The sequence below is a fragment of the Neoarius graeffei genome, chromosome 2 (genome assembly GCF_027579695.1).
Source record: "Neoarius graeffei isolate fNeoGra1 chromosome 2, fNeoGra1.pri, whole genome shotgun sequence".
Lineage (NCBI taxonomy): Eukaryota > Metazoa > Chordata > Actinopteri > Siluriformes > Ariidae > Neoarius > Neoarius graeffei.
Window position 1 is genome coordinate 120,516,825 of NC_083570.1, and position 19,735 is coordinate 120,536,559.

Below are 19,735 nucleotides of genomic sequence, written 5' to 3' on the forward strand. Positions count from 1 at the left end.
GTATTTTGTGAGTCATAATATAAATGTTATATTTACTGAAGTAACTCATCATTGATAATGTAAAAAAAATGACTTGCTGCTCTTATTTATTAATTTACTTACTTGCTTAGTTAGTTAGTTAGTTAGTTAGTTAGTTCCCTCCAGAAAATGCCAGTTCGCTTTTCCTCAGTTTCTTTTTATTGGAATATGTTCCAGGAATCGATGCATTTTATCAGAGAAATGAAATTGACCCACAGACCATGAAATATCTTGGGTTCATTCTGTCTGCAACGAAATACAAGTCACAGTAAATTTAGAAATCACTGCTTTCTTTATTTATTTGCATTTACCATTCAGTCCCAGCTTTTTCTGATTTGGGGTGTAGAATAGACCCTGTGATGTGTTGCTTTAATTGTTGTCTCTGTCAGATCTTGATCATAGACTTTTTACAAAACTAACCGTACTCTACCCTCTGGTTTACGTCCCTCCTACACATTCCACCCCACCCATGTGTCCCTACCAGCTTTCAAACCAAACCTATGCCCTTGGCTGCAGAGCTGCTCTCCACTGAACCTCATCAAATGTGTTCATGTTTAAAGAAGAATCATTCCTGAAAAGCAGAAAACTCTTCATCAGCTGTTCCTTCTGTGATGAAAAGTCCGCTGATGTGTCTGATAGTACCTGATGATTTCCACCTTCTGCTAAGAGCAGCTTTAAGACACAGTCCAGTGCATAATCATTAAATAATATTCAATATTAATACATCGTATATTATCTGCAAAGTAAACCCACCAACCAGCCTCCGTTTCTCCCTGAACTTGATCAAATGCAGACTGTTGTACAGTGATGTGGTCACTAGATGGTGCTGTAACAGAACTGGACTCTTGTTGATTGGTTACTGTGATGAAGAGAAGCTGGATTGGGGATTTGAACATATTCTTGGCTGTCTCAAAAATAACAAACTCATTTTGCATTTTTCTGTTTTGCAAAATATTTGTCCAGTTAATAAAATCTTCAGTATGTCCCGAGGATGCGTGTCTGAGTCCGAGTCCATCTCCAGTCTGCGAGCGAGCTTAATTAGACTTAACTAAGTAGCTAGACTCGCTTAACTAGACTTACCAAGACTGTAACATACACACAGCACTCCTGCAGGCCTATTCTTATATTTGTTGTTTGATTAAGACCTGCTTTAGTAGATCAGATTATGGAGGTTTGTTCACTGATGAAGAATTGTTGAAAAGGAGAAGTGAGTTGCATCTATAAATCCATCCCCACAATAGCTGTAAAATGTCCCCCAACCCACCCAGCTGAATAAAAGAAGTCTTGAGCAGTGAAACCCACAGAGAGATCAGTGACGTGAGAGAGAGATTTACATGAAGATGGCTGAGTGGTTCTCTTTCTCCCAGAATAGAGCAGAACTTTCACCAGATGTTTCCATCGAGAGAGGATCCACTTTGCATTATCAGCTCATGCTTCAGCGCTCTGCGAGTGTTTATAGTCCTGTGACTTTAACACTTCATGACTGAGAGCTGCTGCTCAGCGACTTCACCCACACCAACCATGAGTTTGATCAGCGTCTTCATCTGCACACTGGCCCTCTGCGCTCGAGGTAGGACTTCATTCAATAAAAATGATTTAGTAAGACAGCTAGAAATTATGTGACTTATATTTCTTCTTTATTCTTCTTTTCAGGATCCCAAAGTCAGGCCATTGTGACTCAGAGTCCTGCAGTGAAATCTGTTTCTCCGGGAGACACACTCACCATCAGCTGTAAAACTAATGTTGCTGTCGATAATGACTGTGGTGGTAATTACGACTGTTTGTCCTGGTATCAGCAGAAAGCTGGAGAAGCTCCTCAACAACTGATCTATAATGCTAACAGTAGACAATCAGGAATTCCTGAACGTTTCAGTGGCAGTGGATCTGGAACTGATTTCACTCTGACCATCAGTGGAGTCCAGCCTGAAGATGCTGGAGATTATTACTGCCTAACAGATCATTACAACACATTCAAATCGTCAGGGTTCACACAGTGTTAGAGCGTCGTACAAAAACCCCAGTGATTGTGACGGCTGCAGATGCAGGTGCTGAGGAGGACGATGTGAAACAGCACAATGACACACTGTGGAGGAGAACAAACACAACACACTCACACACATGAGTAAAGTCCAGCTTTCTCAGCTGTGAGAAATTTTAACAAATAGAATGCAACTCAATGACCTCTCTAATGTCCAAGCCATTATGCTTTTAATCTTCTCCCTGGTGTTACTTCATGGCAGGGTCGTCTGTTGGCCACAGTCATTAAAGTCATTATAGAAGAGGACATCCAAGAATTTTGTTCACAAGCCTCCATTCAGTCTTCCACATCTCCATCCTCTGAACATTTCTTTGTACATAAGTAGGATGGTGCATTGTGTCTGTGTATCAAATACTTTGGTTTGGTCCCATAGTTAAGTAGTGCTGTCTGCTACCTTTAGAACCCTCAGCCATCAAACAGTTCCATAATGTTCATGTGACAGAGGAGGCGTGGTCAAGCTTCATCTGTGGATGTTGAGAGGAGGTGGGTTTTCCTTCCAGTAGAGGCCATGAGCCTGAGAGAGATGGAGGTGGTGGAGGTTCCACGCAAGAAACGAAGCTTAAAGTATGAGTCTAATGAAAATTATATCATAAACTCCCAGGTTTTCTGTGTGTGATATGCTCAAATAGGTTGTAAATTTTACCGATAAATAAAAAATTGGTTAGAAAAATAAATGTTTTGCATCTGAATACTGTTCCAAAAATCACTAAAAGCTTGTCCGTATTTATTAGATCACAGCGAATCACAGGTCAGTTGCACTGCATGTGTAACGTCATATGCACCACATAGACTCTATACTTTTCTCTCCAGTGGCATGTATTCTTGATACTGATTATTTTGAAAAAGACACACAAGCTCTACAAATTCCTTTTCAATCTTTGGTTGGTTGTCTGAGGACGATTTAGAACCTATAGCCACAGAAAAAGAGATGGACAACTATGCAAGCCAAGTCACTCTTGAAGAAGAAGATAACCAACTGCTTGAACAGTTTTCTGGAACCCAGGAAGTTAATACATAGTACAAATCAAAATTAGCTTATTTATTTATTTATTTATTTACTTAATTACTGATTTGGTGTTCAACTTTCACAGTAATGATAAAGCAGTGTCTCTTTGTAATTGTCATCTCTGTAACCTCACTTGGTAGGCACAAGGCTAAATAATGCCAATAGTCGCTTTCACTTTCAGTGCTGGAGCCAGCAGGAGCAGGTGGCGCGTTGTGCCATACGCATTGTGCGCAGCGAGTGCACAGCAGCCAGGAATCTGTGAGGATTCACCTCCAAAACTAAGTTGCTCATAAAAATTACAACCTTTTCTGGTTCTAACAGTACCAATTAGTGTAGACCCTTTCTATTTTGTGCTACAATGTTAAAGCATATACGCAGAACCATGGCCTCACGTTTTGTTAAAAAAATGCCTTGAGACCTCACGAATGGCACAGGAATAGTTTTGAGCATTAACAATAAATCTAATATAGTAATTTTTATGATTAAAATGATTAATTTAGGTAGCGGTCTGAGTGAATGACCTTGACGTCAGTGACGTCACCACAGGAAGTCTATTGGTCTCATCGCCATTTCCGTTATACTAAGACACAGAGCTGACTGCAACTCCGATCCTCCATTTTGAGCTAATTTATCACCATGCCATGTAGATGTGTTGCTGGTGGGTGCAGCAACATGACAGAAGGTTGATTAATGTTGCATTCATGGTCCAAGTATGTTCAAACTGCAAAGATTTGGACGCATTTTGTGAGAAATTAATGGATTGGGCGCTTACGAAGTGGTTTCTCCTCTGCTCTGCACATTTTACTGAGGACTCATATGAAACCTCTGATCTGTTGAGGAGCGTTGGCTATAAGCCCACACTGAAAGAGGGTGCGTTTTCAACAATTAAGAAAAGAAGACTAAAAGAAACGGAAAGTAAGTTCAGTTGCACCAGTTCTCCTGGAGTGTGAGCCGAGCAGTAATGGCGGAGTACTCAGTATGGAGAATGAGTGGACCAGTCATCAGACTTCTGCGCTGGATACGATCCACTCAGAAATTTATTTAAAAATAAAGATTCTGCATATCTTCTTTTAGTAGAGGTGTGCGTGCGTGCGTGTGTGTGTTGGGGGGGGAGGGTTTCAGCATGCAATTACCATTATTTATTTTATAATAAAATCACCCTATCTCTGCAACCATAAAATATTTTTTCAAAATTCCAAAACATATGATCTCCTTGCGGTGTCCCTTTACAGAGAGCTGATTTTAAGGTGAATTGAACCTGTTTGAAATTTGAAGGTGAAGTCCCTACAATAATCACAGAATTAGCGCAAAGGAAAAGGCTATTGCAAGATTAATTTATACTTTATGACTCTGTGATAAACTTCCCTGTGTATTTCTGAATCTTGTCATTGCCTTTTTTGTCCACTGAAACACATGTGATGTTATATTGCATCTAAAACCATGAGTTCAATATCAAATGAATGGACACACCATCCTGTTATCTCTCTCAACTAACTCCTCTTTTTTGTTGTTTTTTCTGTATTTATAGGCTCTGAAAGAGATTCTCTCACAACATGAGAAAAATGTCTGCTGTTCAATTAATACTGCATCTTCAGGTACTGTAAACACATCATATCCATTTTCCATCAAATACTGTAAACAAAATAAACCATCTAAATAACCGCTCTCTTCTCCTTTCAGTATTTCATCTGAGTGTGCTATAGCCAAAACAGCTGGAACATCTGTGTCTACTGTTAGGGTTTTACTAGGATACGAACCTGGTTCGCGGGTGTGACAATCCAGCAATCCCCCAATAGGCCACCAGGGAGATAACTCAAATGCAGAGGCATGAGACAGAAGTAGAAAAAGTATCAAAAGGTTTATTTACAATATTTACACGCAAAAATCCAAAAAGTATAATCCAAAACACTCAGAAGATATAAGGGAAAAAATAAAAAATCCAAAAGTTCAAAGTAAATACAAAAGCCAATAACCAGAAAAGAAGGGGTAAAAATCCAAATGCTCAGAAGATCCAAAAAGTCAAAAACAAAATCCACAAAGTCCAAAAGAAAGCAAAAATACAAAGAACACAAGGACATAGGCGAGGAAATAGGAACAGAGGTAACTGGAGCTAAACATAACAGCACAAAGACTCCGTGACAAGAGGACTGTAATCAGGGGTATAAATACACAAACTAAAATAGGACACAGGTGACACTAATGAGGACTAGGCGGGGCACAACACACATGGAAAACAACAAACATAAAACACATAAACAGTGGTGGACATGAAAAGGAAATAACAGCAGCCTCTAGAGGCCAAAACAGTCCTAGTCCTAACAGGACCCCCCCCTCTAGGAGCGTCTCCTGACGTTCCCAGGGCGATCCGGATGGGCCGAATGGAAGTCCCGACATAGTTCTTTATCAAGGACATCCCGAGCAGGAACCCAGCAGCGCTCCTCAGGACCATAACCCTCCCAGTCCACCAGATATTGCAACCCGCCGCGGACCCGGCGGGAGTCAAGCAGGGGATTCACAGTGAACACAGTCTGCCCCTGGAAGATGCGGGGGGGTGGGGGGTTCCTAGGGGCAGGGGCATACGTAGACGTCAGTACGGGCCGTAACAGGGAAACATGGAAAGTGGGGTTGATCCTCAGAGTCCGGGGCAACTGGAGCCGGTAGGAGACAGGGTTCACCCTGCGCACCACCTTGAAGGGGCCAATGTAGCGAGGAGCAAGCTTGCGGTTCTCCACCCGCAGTGGAAGGTCCTTAGTGGACAGCCAAACACGCTGCCCAGGGCGGAAAGCGTGTGCAGGTCTTCTATGGCGGTTGGCCTGAGTCTGGTTGGTTCTGGAGGTCTGTATGAGGGTCTTCCTGACCTTGCTCCAGGTCTTGCGACACCGTCTCACATATTGGTTGACCGAGGGCACCCCCGCGTCCTCCTCCTGGTCCGGGAACAGAGGTGGCTGGAACCCGAATTGGCACTGGAATGGCGACAGCTTGGTGGCCGATGACTGCAGGGTGTTGTGGGCGTACTCCGCCCATGGCAGCCAGGTGCTCCACGATGTCGGGTTATCCATAGCCAGGCCTCGCAGGGTGGTTTCCAGGTCCTGGTTGAGCCTCTCCGTCTGACCATTGGACTGTGGGTGAAACCCAGAGGAGAGGCTGGCAGTGGCTCCGATGACCTTGCAGAACCCGTGCCACACTCGGGAGGAGAACTGGGGCCCTCGGTCTGAGACGATGTCCTGTGGAAGACCAAAGACTCGGAAGACATGATTAAACAAAAGTTTCGCAGTTTCAAGAGCAGAGGGGAGTTTGCACAGTGGTATGAAGCGGCAGGCCTTGGAGAATCTGTCAACTAAGACCAAAATGACCGTGTTACCTTGTGACTCAGGGAGACCCGTGATAAAGTCGACTGCCACGTGGGACCAGGGACGCCGGGGAATGGTCAGAGGATGCAGGAGACCCTGGGGACGCTGTCGTGGGTTCTTGGTTCTGGTGCAAACCTCACAGGACAGGACAAATGACCTTACTTCCTTCTCCATGTTAGGCCACCAGAAGCGTCTTTTCAGGAAGTCCAGGGTCCTCCGAGCTCCCGGGTGGGCGGTGAGAGGGGAAGAGTGACCCCACTGGAGAACCTTGGCCCGGGCTTGATGTGGGACGTACAAGAGGCCTGGTGGCCCCGTCCCAGGACCGGGGTCCTGGCGTTGGGCTCGTCGGACAGCCTCCTCAATACCCCAGCGGACAGGGGCCACAATCCGGGACACAGGGATAATAGGCCCGACTTCATTCTCCCTGTTAGTGGCAGAGAACAGTCTGGACAGTGCGTCAGGTTTGGTGTTCTTGGAGCCGGGGCGGTATGAGAGGGTGAAGTCAAACCGACTGAAAAACAGGGCCCACCTAGCCTGTCGAGGGTTCAGTCTCTTGGCTTGCTGGAGGTACTCCAGGTTCTTGTGGTCAGTCCAAACCAGGAATGGATGTTGTGCTCCCTCCAGCCAGTGCCTCCACTCCTCAAGGGCCAGTTTGACCGCTAGCAGTTCTCGATCCCCCACATCGTACCGGGACTCAGCAGGACTCAGGCGGTGGGAGAAGTAAGCGCAGGGGTGCAGCTTTCCTTCCGAACGTTGAGAGAGCACCGCGCCGACACCACTGTCCGAGGCGTCCACCTCCACGATGAATGGTTGGGAGGTGTCCGGGAGAACCAGAATGGGTGCCGTGCAGAAGCGGTCCTTGAGGTCTTTGAACGCCTTTTCTGCCTGAGGAGACCAGCCATAAGATCCACCTGTCCCTTTGGTGAGGTCTGACATGGGTGCTGCCACAGAACTGAAGTTCCTGATGAACTTGCGGTAGAAGTTAGCGAATCCTAAGAACCGCTGAACCTCCTTAACGGACTTGGGAGTAGGCCAATCCCGGACGGCCAGGGTCTTGGCAGGGTCCATTTGGAGTTGGCCTGTCCGTACAATAAATCCCAGAAAGGAGACCTCGGGAACATGAAATTCGCATTTCTGGGCCTTGGCGAACAGATTGTTCTGTAGCAGCCTCTGGAGAACCTGGCGGACATGGTGGCGGTGCTCCTGCACGGTCTTGGAAAAGATAAGGATGTCGTCGAGGTAGACAAAAACGTATAGGTTAATCATGTCCCTTAAGACGTCGTTGATTAGGGCCTGAAAAACAGCTGGTGCGTTGGTGAGTCCGAAGGGCATCACCTGGTATTCGTAGTGCCCAGACGGGGTGTTAAAGGCAGTCTTCCACTCGTCTCCCTGTCGGATACGGATGAGGTGGTATGCGTTCCGTAGGTCCAACTTGGTGAAGACGGTGGCGCCTTGGAGCAGGTCGAAAGCAGTGGACATCAGCGGAAGAGGATATCGGTTGCGCACAGTAATCTTGTTCAGGCCCCTGTAGTCAATACATGGTCGAAGCCCCCCATCCTTCTTGCCGACAAAGAAGAAGCCGGCACCAGCAGGTGAGGTGGAGGGTCGAATGAACCCAGAGACCAGGGCGTCTTTGAGGTATTCCTCCATAGCCTTGCGTTCTGGCTGAGAGAGGGAAAACAGTCTGCCACAAGGAGGGGTAGTCCCAGGGAGCAAGTCGATGGCACAGTTGTAGGCCCGGTGCGGAGGAAGAACGGCGGCCCTGCTCTTGCTGAATACCTCCTTGAGATCCCAGTACTCTGTGGGAACTTGAGATAACTCGGTGAGATCAGGGGGCTCGGCAGGAGACACAGGAGAGCTAGAGAGCAGACAAGAGGCATGGCATGCAGGGCCCCATTCCACAACCTGGCTTGTTACCCAGTCTATGCGAGGGTTGTGGCGAGTAAGCCAAGGAAGGCCTAGAATAACTGGGAACTCAGGTGAAGGAATCAGGTGCAGGGATATTTCTTCCTTGTGACCTTGAGACTGGAGGAAAACTGGAGAAGTAACTTGGGTGACTCTTCCATCACCTAACGCTTGGCCATCGAGGGCAGACACAGACAGTGGGACTTCAAGAGGTGCAGTCGGAATATTGATGCTTTGGGCGAAGTGAATATCCATAAAGTTCCCAGCCGCCCCTGAGTCTATCAAAGCTTGACAAGAGTGGACAGACTCACCCCAGGAGATGGAGACCGGGATGTAGATTCCTTGGCCAGGGAGTCCGGGAGAGAGGGTAGGCCCCGTCACAACCCTCCCTCGGCTGGACGGGGCGGTCCTTTTCCCAAGAGTTCGGGACATGATGCTCGGAAGTGACCAGGCTTGCCACAGTAGATGCAGCACTTGTCCCTCCTTCTGCGCTCCCTCTCAGATGCGGAGAGGCGAGTACGACCCACTTGCATGGGTTCTGGACAGTCACTGAAGGAGGTAGACGGTCTCCAGGTAGAGGTAGGGAGGCTGGGGGGGGCTCAAGGCTTGGTGGCGTTCTCTCATCCTGTTGTCCAGACGAATAGCATGTGAGATGAGGGTTTCGAGGTCACTTGGGCATCCAATAGAGGCCAGACCGTCCTTGATGGGGTCAGACAGACCATGGTGGAAGGCTGACACCAGGGCAGTCTCGTTCCATCCACTTACTGCTGCGAGCGTCCGGAACGAGATGGCGTAATCTGCGACGCTTCCTCCTTGCCGGATGGACATGAGCTTTCGGGCTGCGTCGGTACTGATGTCTGCCTGATCGAAGACCTGAAGCATCTCTTCAGAAAACAGCTGGAAATCAAAGCACTCAGGTCCCTGTCTTTGCCAGATAGCAGTAGCCCAGGCTCGCGCCTTACCAGCTAATAAGGTTATCACAAAGGCAATCTTGCGGCGATCCGTAGTGTAGGTGGTAGGCTGAAGCTCAAAGGTGAGTTGACACTGGGTAAGGAACTCTCGGCACTCACTGTGCTTGCCGTCATACCTCTGTGGTGCAGGAAGGCTGGGTTCGCGAGGTGAAGAAGGCAGCATTGCAGGAGGCACTGGAGCAGGAGCTGGATCAGGAGCAGGAACTGGATCAGGAGCAGGAGATGCAGGCAGAGATGTCAGCTGTGCCAGGGTTTTCCCAATTTGCTGAAGCAGTTCCTCGTGGCGAGCGAGGGCCTCACGTTGGCTGGTGAGTGTACGTCCATGAGCGTCCATGGTCGCTCCGAAGCGTGTCAAAGCTGCCATAATTCCCTGAAGGTTGGCCGGGTAGACAGTTGAAGCAGCCTCTGCTGAGTCGGTCATGACGGAGTCTTTCTGTTAGGGTTTTGCTGGGATTCGAACCTGGTTCGTTGGTGTGATAATCCAGCAAACCCCCACTGGGCCACCAGGGGGATGACTCAAATGCAGAGGCGTGAGGCGGAAGTAGAAAAAGAATCAAAAGGTTTATTTAAACTATATACACTATATACAGGGCAAAACAAAAGACAAAAAAAAAACAAAGAGTATAATCCAAAAGAAAAGCAAAGTGCAAAAATTCAAAAGCTAAGAAGATCAAAAAACACAGTACAAAGGAAACTGGAGATAAACATAACAGCACAAAGACTCCGTGACAAGAGGACTGAACTCAGGGGTATAAATAGACAAACTAATTAAGGACACAGGTGAAGATAATTAGGCAATTAACACAAACACAAAACACAGGAACAGTGGCGGCCTCTAGAGGCCAAAATAAACACGACATGAAAAGGAAATAACAGCGGCCTCTAGAGGCCAAAACAGTCCTAGTCCTAACATTAAAGGGTTTTAAAGGGATCTAAACTAAGTCACAAACAAACTAACCGATCAGGCAGTAGTAGACCAGCAACTCCTGTGACAAATAGGTACTATTTGTACGTATTAGTCATTTAGACACCCAAAAAATATTTTAAAAATAGGGCTTAAGTGTAAAAATACCAGTTTAAGAGATTAATGCAAAACTACTTCCCAGATACTCCTTGATGAGTTTGTCCACATCTTCCCCAAGGTACACAATAAGACACTTCAGCAGACACTCTCTCTCTTTAAAGGTGCCCTTCCACCAAAAACGTTTAATACTGGCTCTTTTTGAAATACCATAGTTCGCGCCGAGTTGCATATGCATGCTGCATGTGAAAATGTAATTCTACTCCCATTCCCTGTATTAGCTTATGAAAGAAAATAGTCGGAAAAATGAGCGGATCAGAAAAGCCATACGATCTTACATCACATTTGTAAATTAGTATTCATGGCCTCGCCCACCTTGGCTTGTGACCGCCCACGGGAAGGAAGTTCGGATTTAAGCGCGAGGAGAGAGAGCAGAGCCAGTGTTGCAAGATTGGGAGGTTTTAAGTGCTTTTTGGCAGGTTTTGAACATACTGTATTTTGGGCTGGAAAACGTCAGCAGTATCTGGCAACACTTCTGAACAAGTTTGTGCCGGTGTTATTTGTGGCAGTATCACATCAACGTTGCATTTCTTGCCTAAGATAGAAGAGGTGAAGGAGAAATGGTTGGAATTTATCTTTGGAACACCACCAGCGAAGTGTAATGCAGCGTTAGTACTGTGTTCTGATCATTTCAACCACAGTGACTTTTCAAACTTCGGTGCCTTCAGTAGTGGTTTTGCTTCGAGGTTGTTTTTAATCCCTGGATCTGTACCAACCACCAGCTCACAAGCTGTAAGTAAAACATGAACTTTTTGTTCGAAGGTTTTTGTGACAAAACAGCATGTTCATATTCTCCACGTTAGCATGCATGACATGGTCACAAGCTCGGCACGGATGAGAGTTTTCCGCTTTTTCTGAGTAAAAAACGACCTTTTTATATTATGCCAAATCCGTTGAGAATGTTTTTTATTAATTTCGGGGGGTTGGGGTATGTTCCTTCATGCTGTTCAAACTTTATTAACTCCAACGATGTATACACATTATTTGTAAGTCGCCATCTTTAGTCTCGTTTTAACCTCGTTGAATGTGATGTAAAATTCGTGTTATCTACATTGTTATTGGTCAAAACATCGATGTCAAGACCATAATAGCCAATTAAAACAGTTTTTACATAGGCACCCACATTCTTTTTTTTTAAGTCACTCGTTCATTTTATTTGTTTTTGTTCAGTAAAAACCCAAACATTTGTTGAATTTATTTTGTTTCCTCGCGTTGCACATCAATGACGTCAGCACGCGGTATTTTTCCCTTCGCGGTTTGTTCCTTCTCTCTCGCCATAGTAAGACACCCACATCCGCTTGTTCTGACCCGCTGGAGGTAGCGTCACAGTGCTGTTAGCCAATCAGAGGTAACATGTTTACTGATTGCTGTTAGCCTATCAGAGGTAACACGTTTACATGTCATGAATATTAATGAGTAAGAGCTGAAATCCTGTCGTTCTCCCGCCACCCACTCCTCCACCAAACTAGAACAGCCTGAAACAGGAGAACCACAGCATATTTTTCACCAAAACCGGTTCACAGGGCATTCATTCATACTAGAGACCACCGCACAATTCATGAAAAAACGATGCAAGGGGACCTTTAAGTTCACCTCAAGGGTCTCGGTAGCGTGCAAACACACACATAAAATTGTGCTGTTCAGTTTTGCAACTTGACTGAAGATGCAAACACTACACAATGCACAAATGGGCAGTGAGCATGGAAGTTACACTAACTGTAATTCACAAAGATATGAGGAAACTTGTTAAAAGGCCTGTCAAACTCAAAACATAAGCGTAGTACATAGTTTGAGTTTGTAATCTAACTCCATAATCAAATGCGTTTACAAAATTAACATTGAACAACTCCTATTTCCAATGTGACTATTTATATGAAATAAGGCAAACTATGATCTCGTAGTGTTTCCACTTTATTTTCACTCCATTTTCCAGCAGCAGGCCACCACTGCAAAGTGAAGCAGAGCGAAGGAGAACAGATTCGGGCGCTGTGTGAGACGGCTGCCTCTCCAGTAGCTCTGTAGTTTTTAGCTCTTTAAACCTCTTTTTTCCACCTTTTTTTACTTTTTTGCTCTTGTTATGAGAAAGAGTGTGTTTTACTTATATAACATGGATATATTTAACTTTAACACACAACCAGGAGCCAGTTTTCTCTCTTATTCGAGAGAGGAGCTGCTGGCCCTGAAAACAATTGGACGAGCCGGGATATGACATCCCATCCCTGCCGAGTTGAGGAGGAAACCCAGGGGCTGCAAAGCTGGAGCTAAGCTAAAGGCTAGGCTAGCGGACAACCGGCGGTACTACAAACCATCCATTCCCTTCATTATCATGGGGAATGTGAACTCGCTGCCGAATAAAGTCGACGAGCTTTCTGCTCTGAATAACCAGCGGATTTATTGGGAGAGCAGCGTATTTATCTTTACGGAGACATGGCTAACACACCTTGTACCGGATGCTAACATGGACCTCCGGGGATTCACTGCTGTGAGAGCCGACAGAGACACTAACACATGAGGGAAAAGCAAAGGTGGGGGACTCATCATTTATGTTAACAACCGCTGGTGTAACCCGGGACATATCTCTGTAAAGACAGTTTTATATTGCCCGGACTTGGAGCTGCTAGCCATTAGCCTGCGGCCATATTATCTGCCGAGGGAGTTCAGTCACGTGATCACCATCTGTGTTTACATCCCTCCGAAGGCAGATGCAGCCACTGCATGTGAGAGGATTCAGTCTGTCACAGCAAGGCTGCAAACACAGCACCCTGAGGCATTTATCATCATTTCTGGGGACTTTAATCACGCTACTTTGAACTCTACTTTGTCTGCTTTTTACCAGTCTGTGGATTGTCCAAGAAGGAACAACAGGACAATTGACTTGCTGTATGCTAATGTGAGGGATGCATACAGAGCCACACCCCTCCCCCCACTAGGGAAGTCTGACCACAACCTGGTTCTTCTAGAGCCAGAGAGTTAGCATGTTCATTCTCCCTGTGTCCGTGTGGGTTTCCTCCGGGTGCTCCGGTTTCCCCCACAGTCCAAAGACATTCAGGTTAGGTTCAAGTTCAAGTGTACTTTATTGTCAAAAATTCTATGTAACAGAGTTAGCACAGAAGTTTGAAATTGCGTTTGACCAGTCTCCAATGTGCACGTTTAACTAAGCATACATATACTATTGATAAAAAAATCACACACACACACACACACTGCAGTAAAACACACACACACTGCAGTGAAAACACACACACACACACATACACACTGTGCAATAATAAGACATACTGATGGACAATAAATACACACACACACACACACACACACACAATAGGAGCAGCAGCAGCAGAGAGTACAATCAGTCATCGTAAAGGTAGAGTCCTGCAGTATAGATGCAGTATATAAGGTGCGAAGGGTAAGGTGCAAGAGCATGGTGAATAAATGTTCATGGAATGTTCTTGGTATCTTTGGAATGTTCATGTAGTTTTCCTCAGTGAGTTGAGGAGTCTGACAGCTTGTGGAAAGAAGCTGTTTCCCAGTCTGCTTGTGCGGCACCGCACGCTGTGGTAGCGCTTCCCTGACTGCAGTAAGGAGAACAGTTTATGTGCTGGGTGAGTGGGGTCTTTGATAATGTTCATCGCTCTCTTGGAACAGTGTGAAGTGTACAAATCCTGAATGGCTGGTAAGGGTGACCTGATAATCTTTTCTGCTGTCCTCACCACCCTCTGCAGTGCCTTCTTGTCTGCAGCTAGACAGCTGCCGTGCCAGACAGAGACGCTGCTGGTCAGGATGCTCTCAATGGCACTCCTGTAGAATGTGGTGAGTGCAGATGTGGGGAGGTTGGCTCTTCTCATCCTCCGCAGGAAGTGGAGTCGTGTCTGCGCCTTCTTGACCAGGGCGGTGGTGTTTGTAGTCCATGAGAGGTCATCTGTGATGTGCACTCCCAGGAACTTTGTGCTTTTCACAGACTCCACTACACTGCCATTGATGATCAGTGGGATGTGTGTTGGTTGTTTTTTTCTGAAGTCCACAATAATTTATTTTGTTTTGTTGACGTTGAGATGCAGATTGTTCCTCTCACACCAGTTGATGAGTAGCTGTACCTCCTCTCTGTATGCTGAGTCATCGTTGTCTTTGATGAGGCCCACCACTGTTGTGTCATCTGCAAATTTGATGATGTGATTCGTTTCAGATCTGGCACAGCAGTCGTGGGTCATCAGCGTGAACAGCAGGGGGGACAGCACACATCCTTGCGGCACCCCGGTGTTTATGATGGTGGTCGCTGAGGAGTTGTTTCCGACTCTGACTGTCTGCGGTCTGTTTCTTAGAAAGTCCAGCAGCCAGTTGCACAGTGAAGTGCTGATGCCTATTTCACTCAGCTTGTTCACCAGATGTTGGGGGATGACAGTGTTGAATGCAGAGCTGAAGTCAATGAACAGCATCCGCGCGTGACTGTTTTTGTTCTCCTGATGAGCCAAGCAGAGGTGGAGTGCTATTGCTATGGCGTCATCAGTGGAGCGCTTGGGGCGGTAGGCAAATTGGTATGGATCCAGAGTAGTGGGGAGGGTGGATGTTAAGTGAGCTTTAACCAGTCTCTCAAAGCACTTCATCATGATGGGAGTGAGTGCTATGGGTCTATAGTCGTTCAGTGATGATGCTGGTGACTTCTTGGGTAGTGGTACAATAGTGGTAGCTTTAAAACTTACTGGTATAATGGCTTGATTCAGAGAGATGTTGTAGATATCTGTGAGGACTTCCGTGAGTGAGTTCGCACAGTCTCTGAGCAAGTGCCCGGGTATGTTGTCTGGGCCTGCAGCTTTCCTGGGGTTCACCTTGAGTAGGGTCCTCCTCACGTCTGCTGAGTCCAGTTGAAGTGTTGTGCTGTCTGGGTTGACGGGGGTTTTTGTAGGTGTTGTAGTGTTATTTTCTTCAAACCGGCTGAAGAAAGTGTTCAGTGAATTGAGGAAGTCTGTGTTATCCTCACACGATGGGGGGGATGGTTTGTAGTCTGTGACTGACTGGATGCCTTGCCACAGGCATCTTGGGTCCTTCGTATCAGTGAAATGCGAATTGATTTTTTGTCCATATGCACGCTTGGCTGCTCTCACGCCGCGGTGCAAGTTGGCCCTGGCAGACTTTAGGGCCTCCTTGTCCCCAGACTTGAAAGCAACGTTTCATGCCCTTAGGAGCTCACGTACCTCCCTGGTGAACCAGGGTTTTTCGTTTGCTCTCACTGTAATGTCCTTGGTGACGGTTACATCTTCCATACATTTTGTTATGTATCCAGTTACAGAGTCTGTGTATTCGGTGAGGTTGACGTCCTGGTTGGTGGTGGCCGCCTCCCTAAAAACAGACCAGTCTGTGCATTCAAAACAGTCCTGTAGAGCTGCTATAGAGCCCTCTGGCCAGGCCCTGATCTGTTTCACAGTTGGCTTGCTTCTCGTCAACAGAGGTCTGTCGGCTGGGATTAGCATAACAGAGAGATGGTCTGATGAACCCAGTTGGGGGTGGGGAACAGCTCTGAAGGCATGTCTGATGTTAGTGTATACCTGGTCAAGTGTGTTCTCTCCCCTTGTTGCAAAGTTCACACACTTGTGATAGTGTGGCATTACTGATTTCAAATTGGCCTGATTAAAATCGCCAGCGATTATGCAGACCAAATCCGGGTATGTGTTTTGTAGTGTACTCACAGACTTGTACAGAATGGAGAGTGCCTCTTTTGTTAAATGATGACTCTAAATTGACCGTAAGTGTGAATGGTTGTCTGTGTCTATGTGTCAGCCCTGTTATGACCTGGCGACTTGTCCAGGGTGTAGCCCGCCTTTCGCCTGTAGTCAGCTGGGATAGGCTCCAGCTTGCCTGCGACCCTGTAGAAGGATAAAGCAGCTAGAGATAATGAGATGAGATGTTGCTCAAAATCAATGCCTTAGAATCTGCACTGGTGCTCTTAAATGTACTCATATCTCTGTTTTACCAACAAATACCAACAAATTCTGGAAGCAAACATCACACCATCTGTAAAAAAGGTGAAGTTAAAAAGAGGATGGGTCCTACAATGAGGCCCTGTCCACACGGCAACGGATTCAGGTGACTCCGATACAATTGCTTATCGTTTAGGCCTGGCGTCCACACGGCACCGGCGTTTTGGGTGCCCAAAACGCAATCTTTTTGAGAACGGGTTCCAGAGTGGAAAGATCTGGCAACGTTGCCGTTGTGAAGTCGTCTGGATGAGTAAAACGGATTTGTTTACGATGACGTCACAACCACATGACTGTGAGTGCTTCACGCCGGGTAGAAGTGTAACGAATATCACCAGGAAAAAGCCTTACAGAGCACTAGTGAGAGTGAAACACGAGCTTAGATATTATTATTATTATTATTATTATGTTCAGTGTTAGTTCACAGTAGTAATGCAAGAAGCAGAATAGTGACAGTAATAGTGAAGCAAAAACATGCAATTGTACAAACACTGCAAAATATTCATTTATGAAATGGTCTGATTCTTAACACCAGTAGTGCCAATGATCTTCTCATTGCGATGCGAGTTGTCAACAAATCCTATAACTTGGTTCATGAAACGCGCTTACAAAATATTTTCACTGTGAATATTTATTGTGTAATGGTGCAAAGTGAGAGAGAGAGTCAATCCCGCCAGCAAAAATAGAGAAAAAAAGAGTGATCTCACCTCTTCAGATGTGGGTTTAAGTCCTACAATACATTCCTCAAAAAGGGCGTAGAGGAGCAAATTAATCATTATTTAATTAGCATTCAATTTATTCCGGACCATTAAAGACACCGCCTTCCGCGTAGAATCATAGGTCATCCTCGCCGCCATTTTGGAGAGGTCAAAGCGGAGAATAAAGATTAGCTGCGTTTAACTGTACCAACAGGTTTGCCATCCAAACGAGATCACATGGGATTACCTTTCACAGGTGAGACTGGAAAAATACTTTTCATTGTATTTGGTCATTATAATGTAATTTTACAAACAGATTTTCCTGACTTTGTGGCTAATATGCATCCTTACTTCTTCTATTGTTCTGGTGTCTCCGAAGGGACCGTCTTACAGCGCCCCTAGAGGTGTGGCATGTGTATTGCATCGTTTTCAGCAAGCGTTGCGTTGCCATATGGACCTGATATTTTACTGATTGTTGCCCATTTGGACGCTGTTGGGTTCACCCAGAAAGAGACCCCGATTCCTTCGTGGGCCACCCTCGGCCGAGGACGAGAATGATCAGGTCGAGAGAAACAGACAATCAGAATCAGAGATTCACATGTCAGTTTATTCGCACAGTCACTTCGTCAAAATGAAAACATCTTTGGAAACGTCTTATAGTGTTTCTGTGTTTATGTTTTGTCTTCATGTGTGTGTGTGTGTAATGGGTGTGTGTCTATGTGGAAGTGTGTAATGATCTTGAATCAATCATAATATAAAAACATATTTCTGATGACAGTAAGGTACAGATAGATATCAGCATGGAATGTCTAAACACAGAATGTCTAGTCTACGGAGTCTATTCAGAGAAGGTCAAAGACACGTTTGCACAGAAAGGATCTAATAATTTAACATAACTCCTTAACACATAAATGTGTGTTAAGTCAGTAAATTACATCTTGATTTCATCAACATAAGCAAAATAACAAATAACAATATGTCTTTAATAATGCTAAAACAAAGAATGTTATAAGAAAATAAACATAAAAAATAAGAACAACTTAAACATAAGAACAATGAGAATATGTCTGAAAGAGAGAGAACAATTAGACAACTAACAGGATTAAACTCATAACTAAATTAGGTTAATGCTTTTAAACTAAAAACCCTTAGAATCATAAGATCTTAACTATAATTATAATGTCATTATGAAACTAATCTAAAACTATAAAACTAACATTAATCATGGAATGCATTCATTAATTACGGGATCCAAATCACTACCATAGTATATTTCAATATATTTCAGCATATTTCATAGCTTTTATGAAGCTATGACCTAAGTTTCAACTGAATGGATTAACATAAACATGAACTTTAATTCTACCATTTCAGGGTGTGTGTGAGTCAATCTGACACCAAAACAGACCTTCAGACACTTCTCTGTTCAAAATACACATTTCATAAACAAAATGTTCCCAAACAATGTCCAGCTGGACCTAAGGTCGTTTCAACTAATATAATTTTGACACAGAATAATTTTGCTGAATTCTTGGCCAAGAATTAATACTTATATAAACCTAACAATCCCCCCCTTTGATAATAGTATCACTATTATCAAATCCTAGCATCCTATTTAATCATTATCACCTCATGATCATATATGTGATTATATCGAGAATTAATTCTGAGTTAATCTTTGCCCTTCTTGACGTATATTGGTGCTCAGAGGGCGGGCATGCCCAATCAGCCCTCGTCCCACCTCACCGGAGCTTAGAGAAACTCAAAACCTCTTAATTCCCAGATACACGCTACTTCCTTCAGAGTAATTTGTTCTAAAACAGTGAGGGAAAAATGAAATTAGAAGGCATATCGACCTATAGTGAGAACAGAGTCCTGTAAGAATACAGAGTTTTAGAGCATAGAGATGTGTAATAATAGTAGAAAACGGCATCAGATGAAAGACATAACACATTCGTGTGGTCCAGTTAGTGAAGTTAGTCCAGAAGATGTTGTCTCGAAGTCCAGCTCGAGCGGGTAACCCTGCTCCGAGCAATGAAGTGGTCCTGAAGGCTCGGGCGGGTAACCCTGCCCCGAGCAATGATGAAGTCATGAAGGCTCGGGTGGGTAGCCCTGCCCCGAGCAACAATGAAGTCACGAAACCCGTGATGAGGACTGTCATGGTTGTAGTGAGGATGATTGGTTCCAAATGGGGCGCAAGATCTCTTCCCCTCTTTGTTCACAACATCTTGAGGATTCTCAGTCAAATCTGTGTAGAGCTCAGAAATAGAGAGAGAGAGAGAAAACTGGCCAGAGAGAGACTAGATAGGGACACAAAAAGCGTTAATAGCAGCAAACTTGTTATTGTAACACAACTTTGTTATGGAGCCTTCTTCAGTCGCGTGGCATGGATCCACTGTGGAAAAAGATCAGTTAAAACAGCAGCAAAAGTAATGGCGACTATGTCTGCAGGCCCATTATATTGTTTTCCCAATTGTCCAAATCATTACTTTAAAAAAAGATCACACCAGCACCTGTCTCCCACGTGAAAGGGGTGTGTGGTGGAGATAATATTGTATTATTGACCTTGGTACAAATTTTATGCAACTTATCTATAAGGGCTGCAGAATACTCATCCATATGCATTTTCAAATCAGAGGTACCCGGAGCCGGAGTTCTTCCAGGGGAGAATAATTTCTTGGTGTCACACGAATTTCAGC

The 19,735-nt window shown here is 45.1% G+C and overlaps 1 gene segment (V, D, J or C); it reads left to right on the forward strand.

The window, feature by feature from the left end:
• Positions 1-1,291: 1,291 nt before the first annotated feature.
• LOC132882198 (immunoglobulin kappa variable 1-6-like) lies at positions 1,292-2,730 on the forward strand. The segment is given in 2 exon segments: positions 1,292-1,588; positions 1,672-2,730. Coding segments are annotated over 2 exon segments (438 nt in total).
• The last annotated feature ends 17,005 nt before the right edge of the window (positions 2,731-19,735 follow it).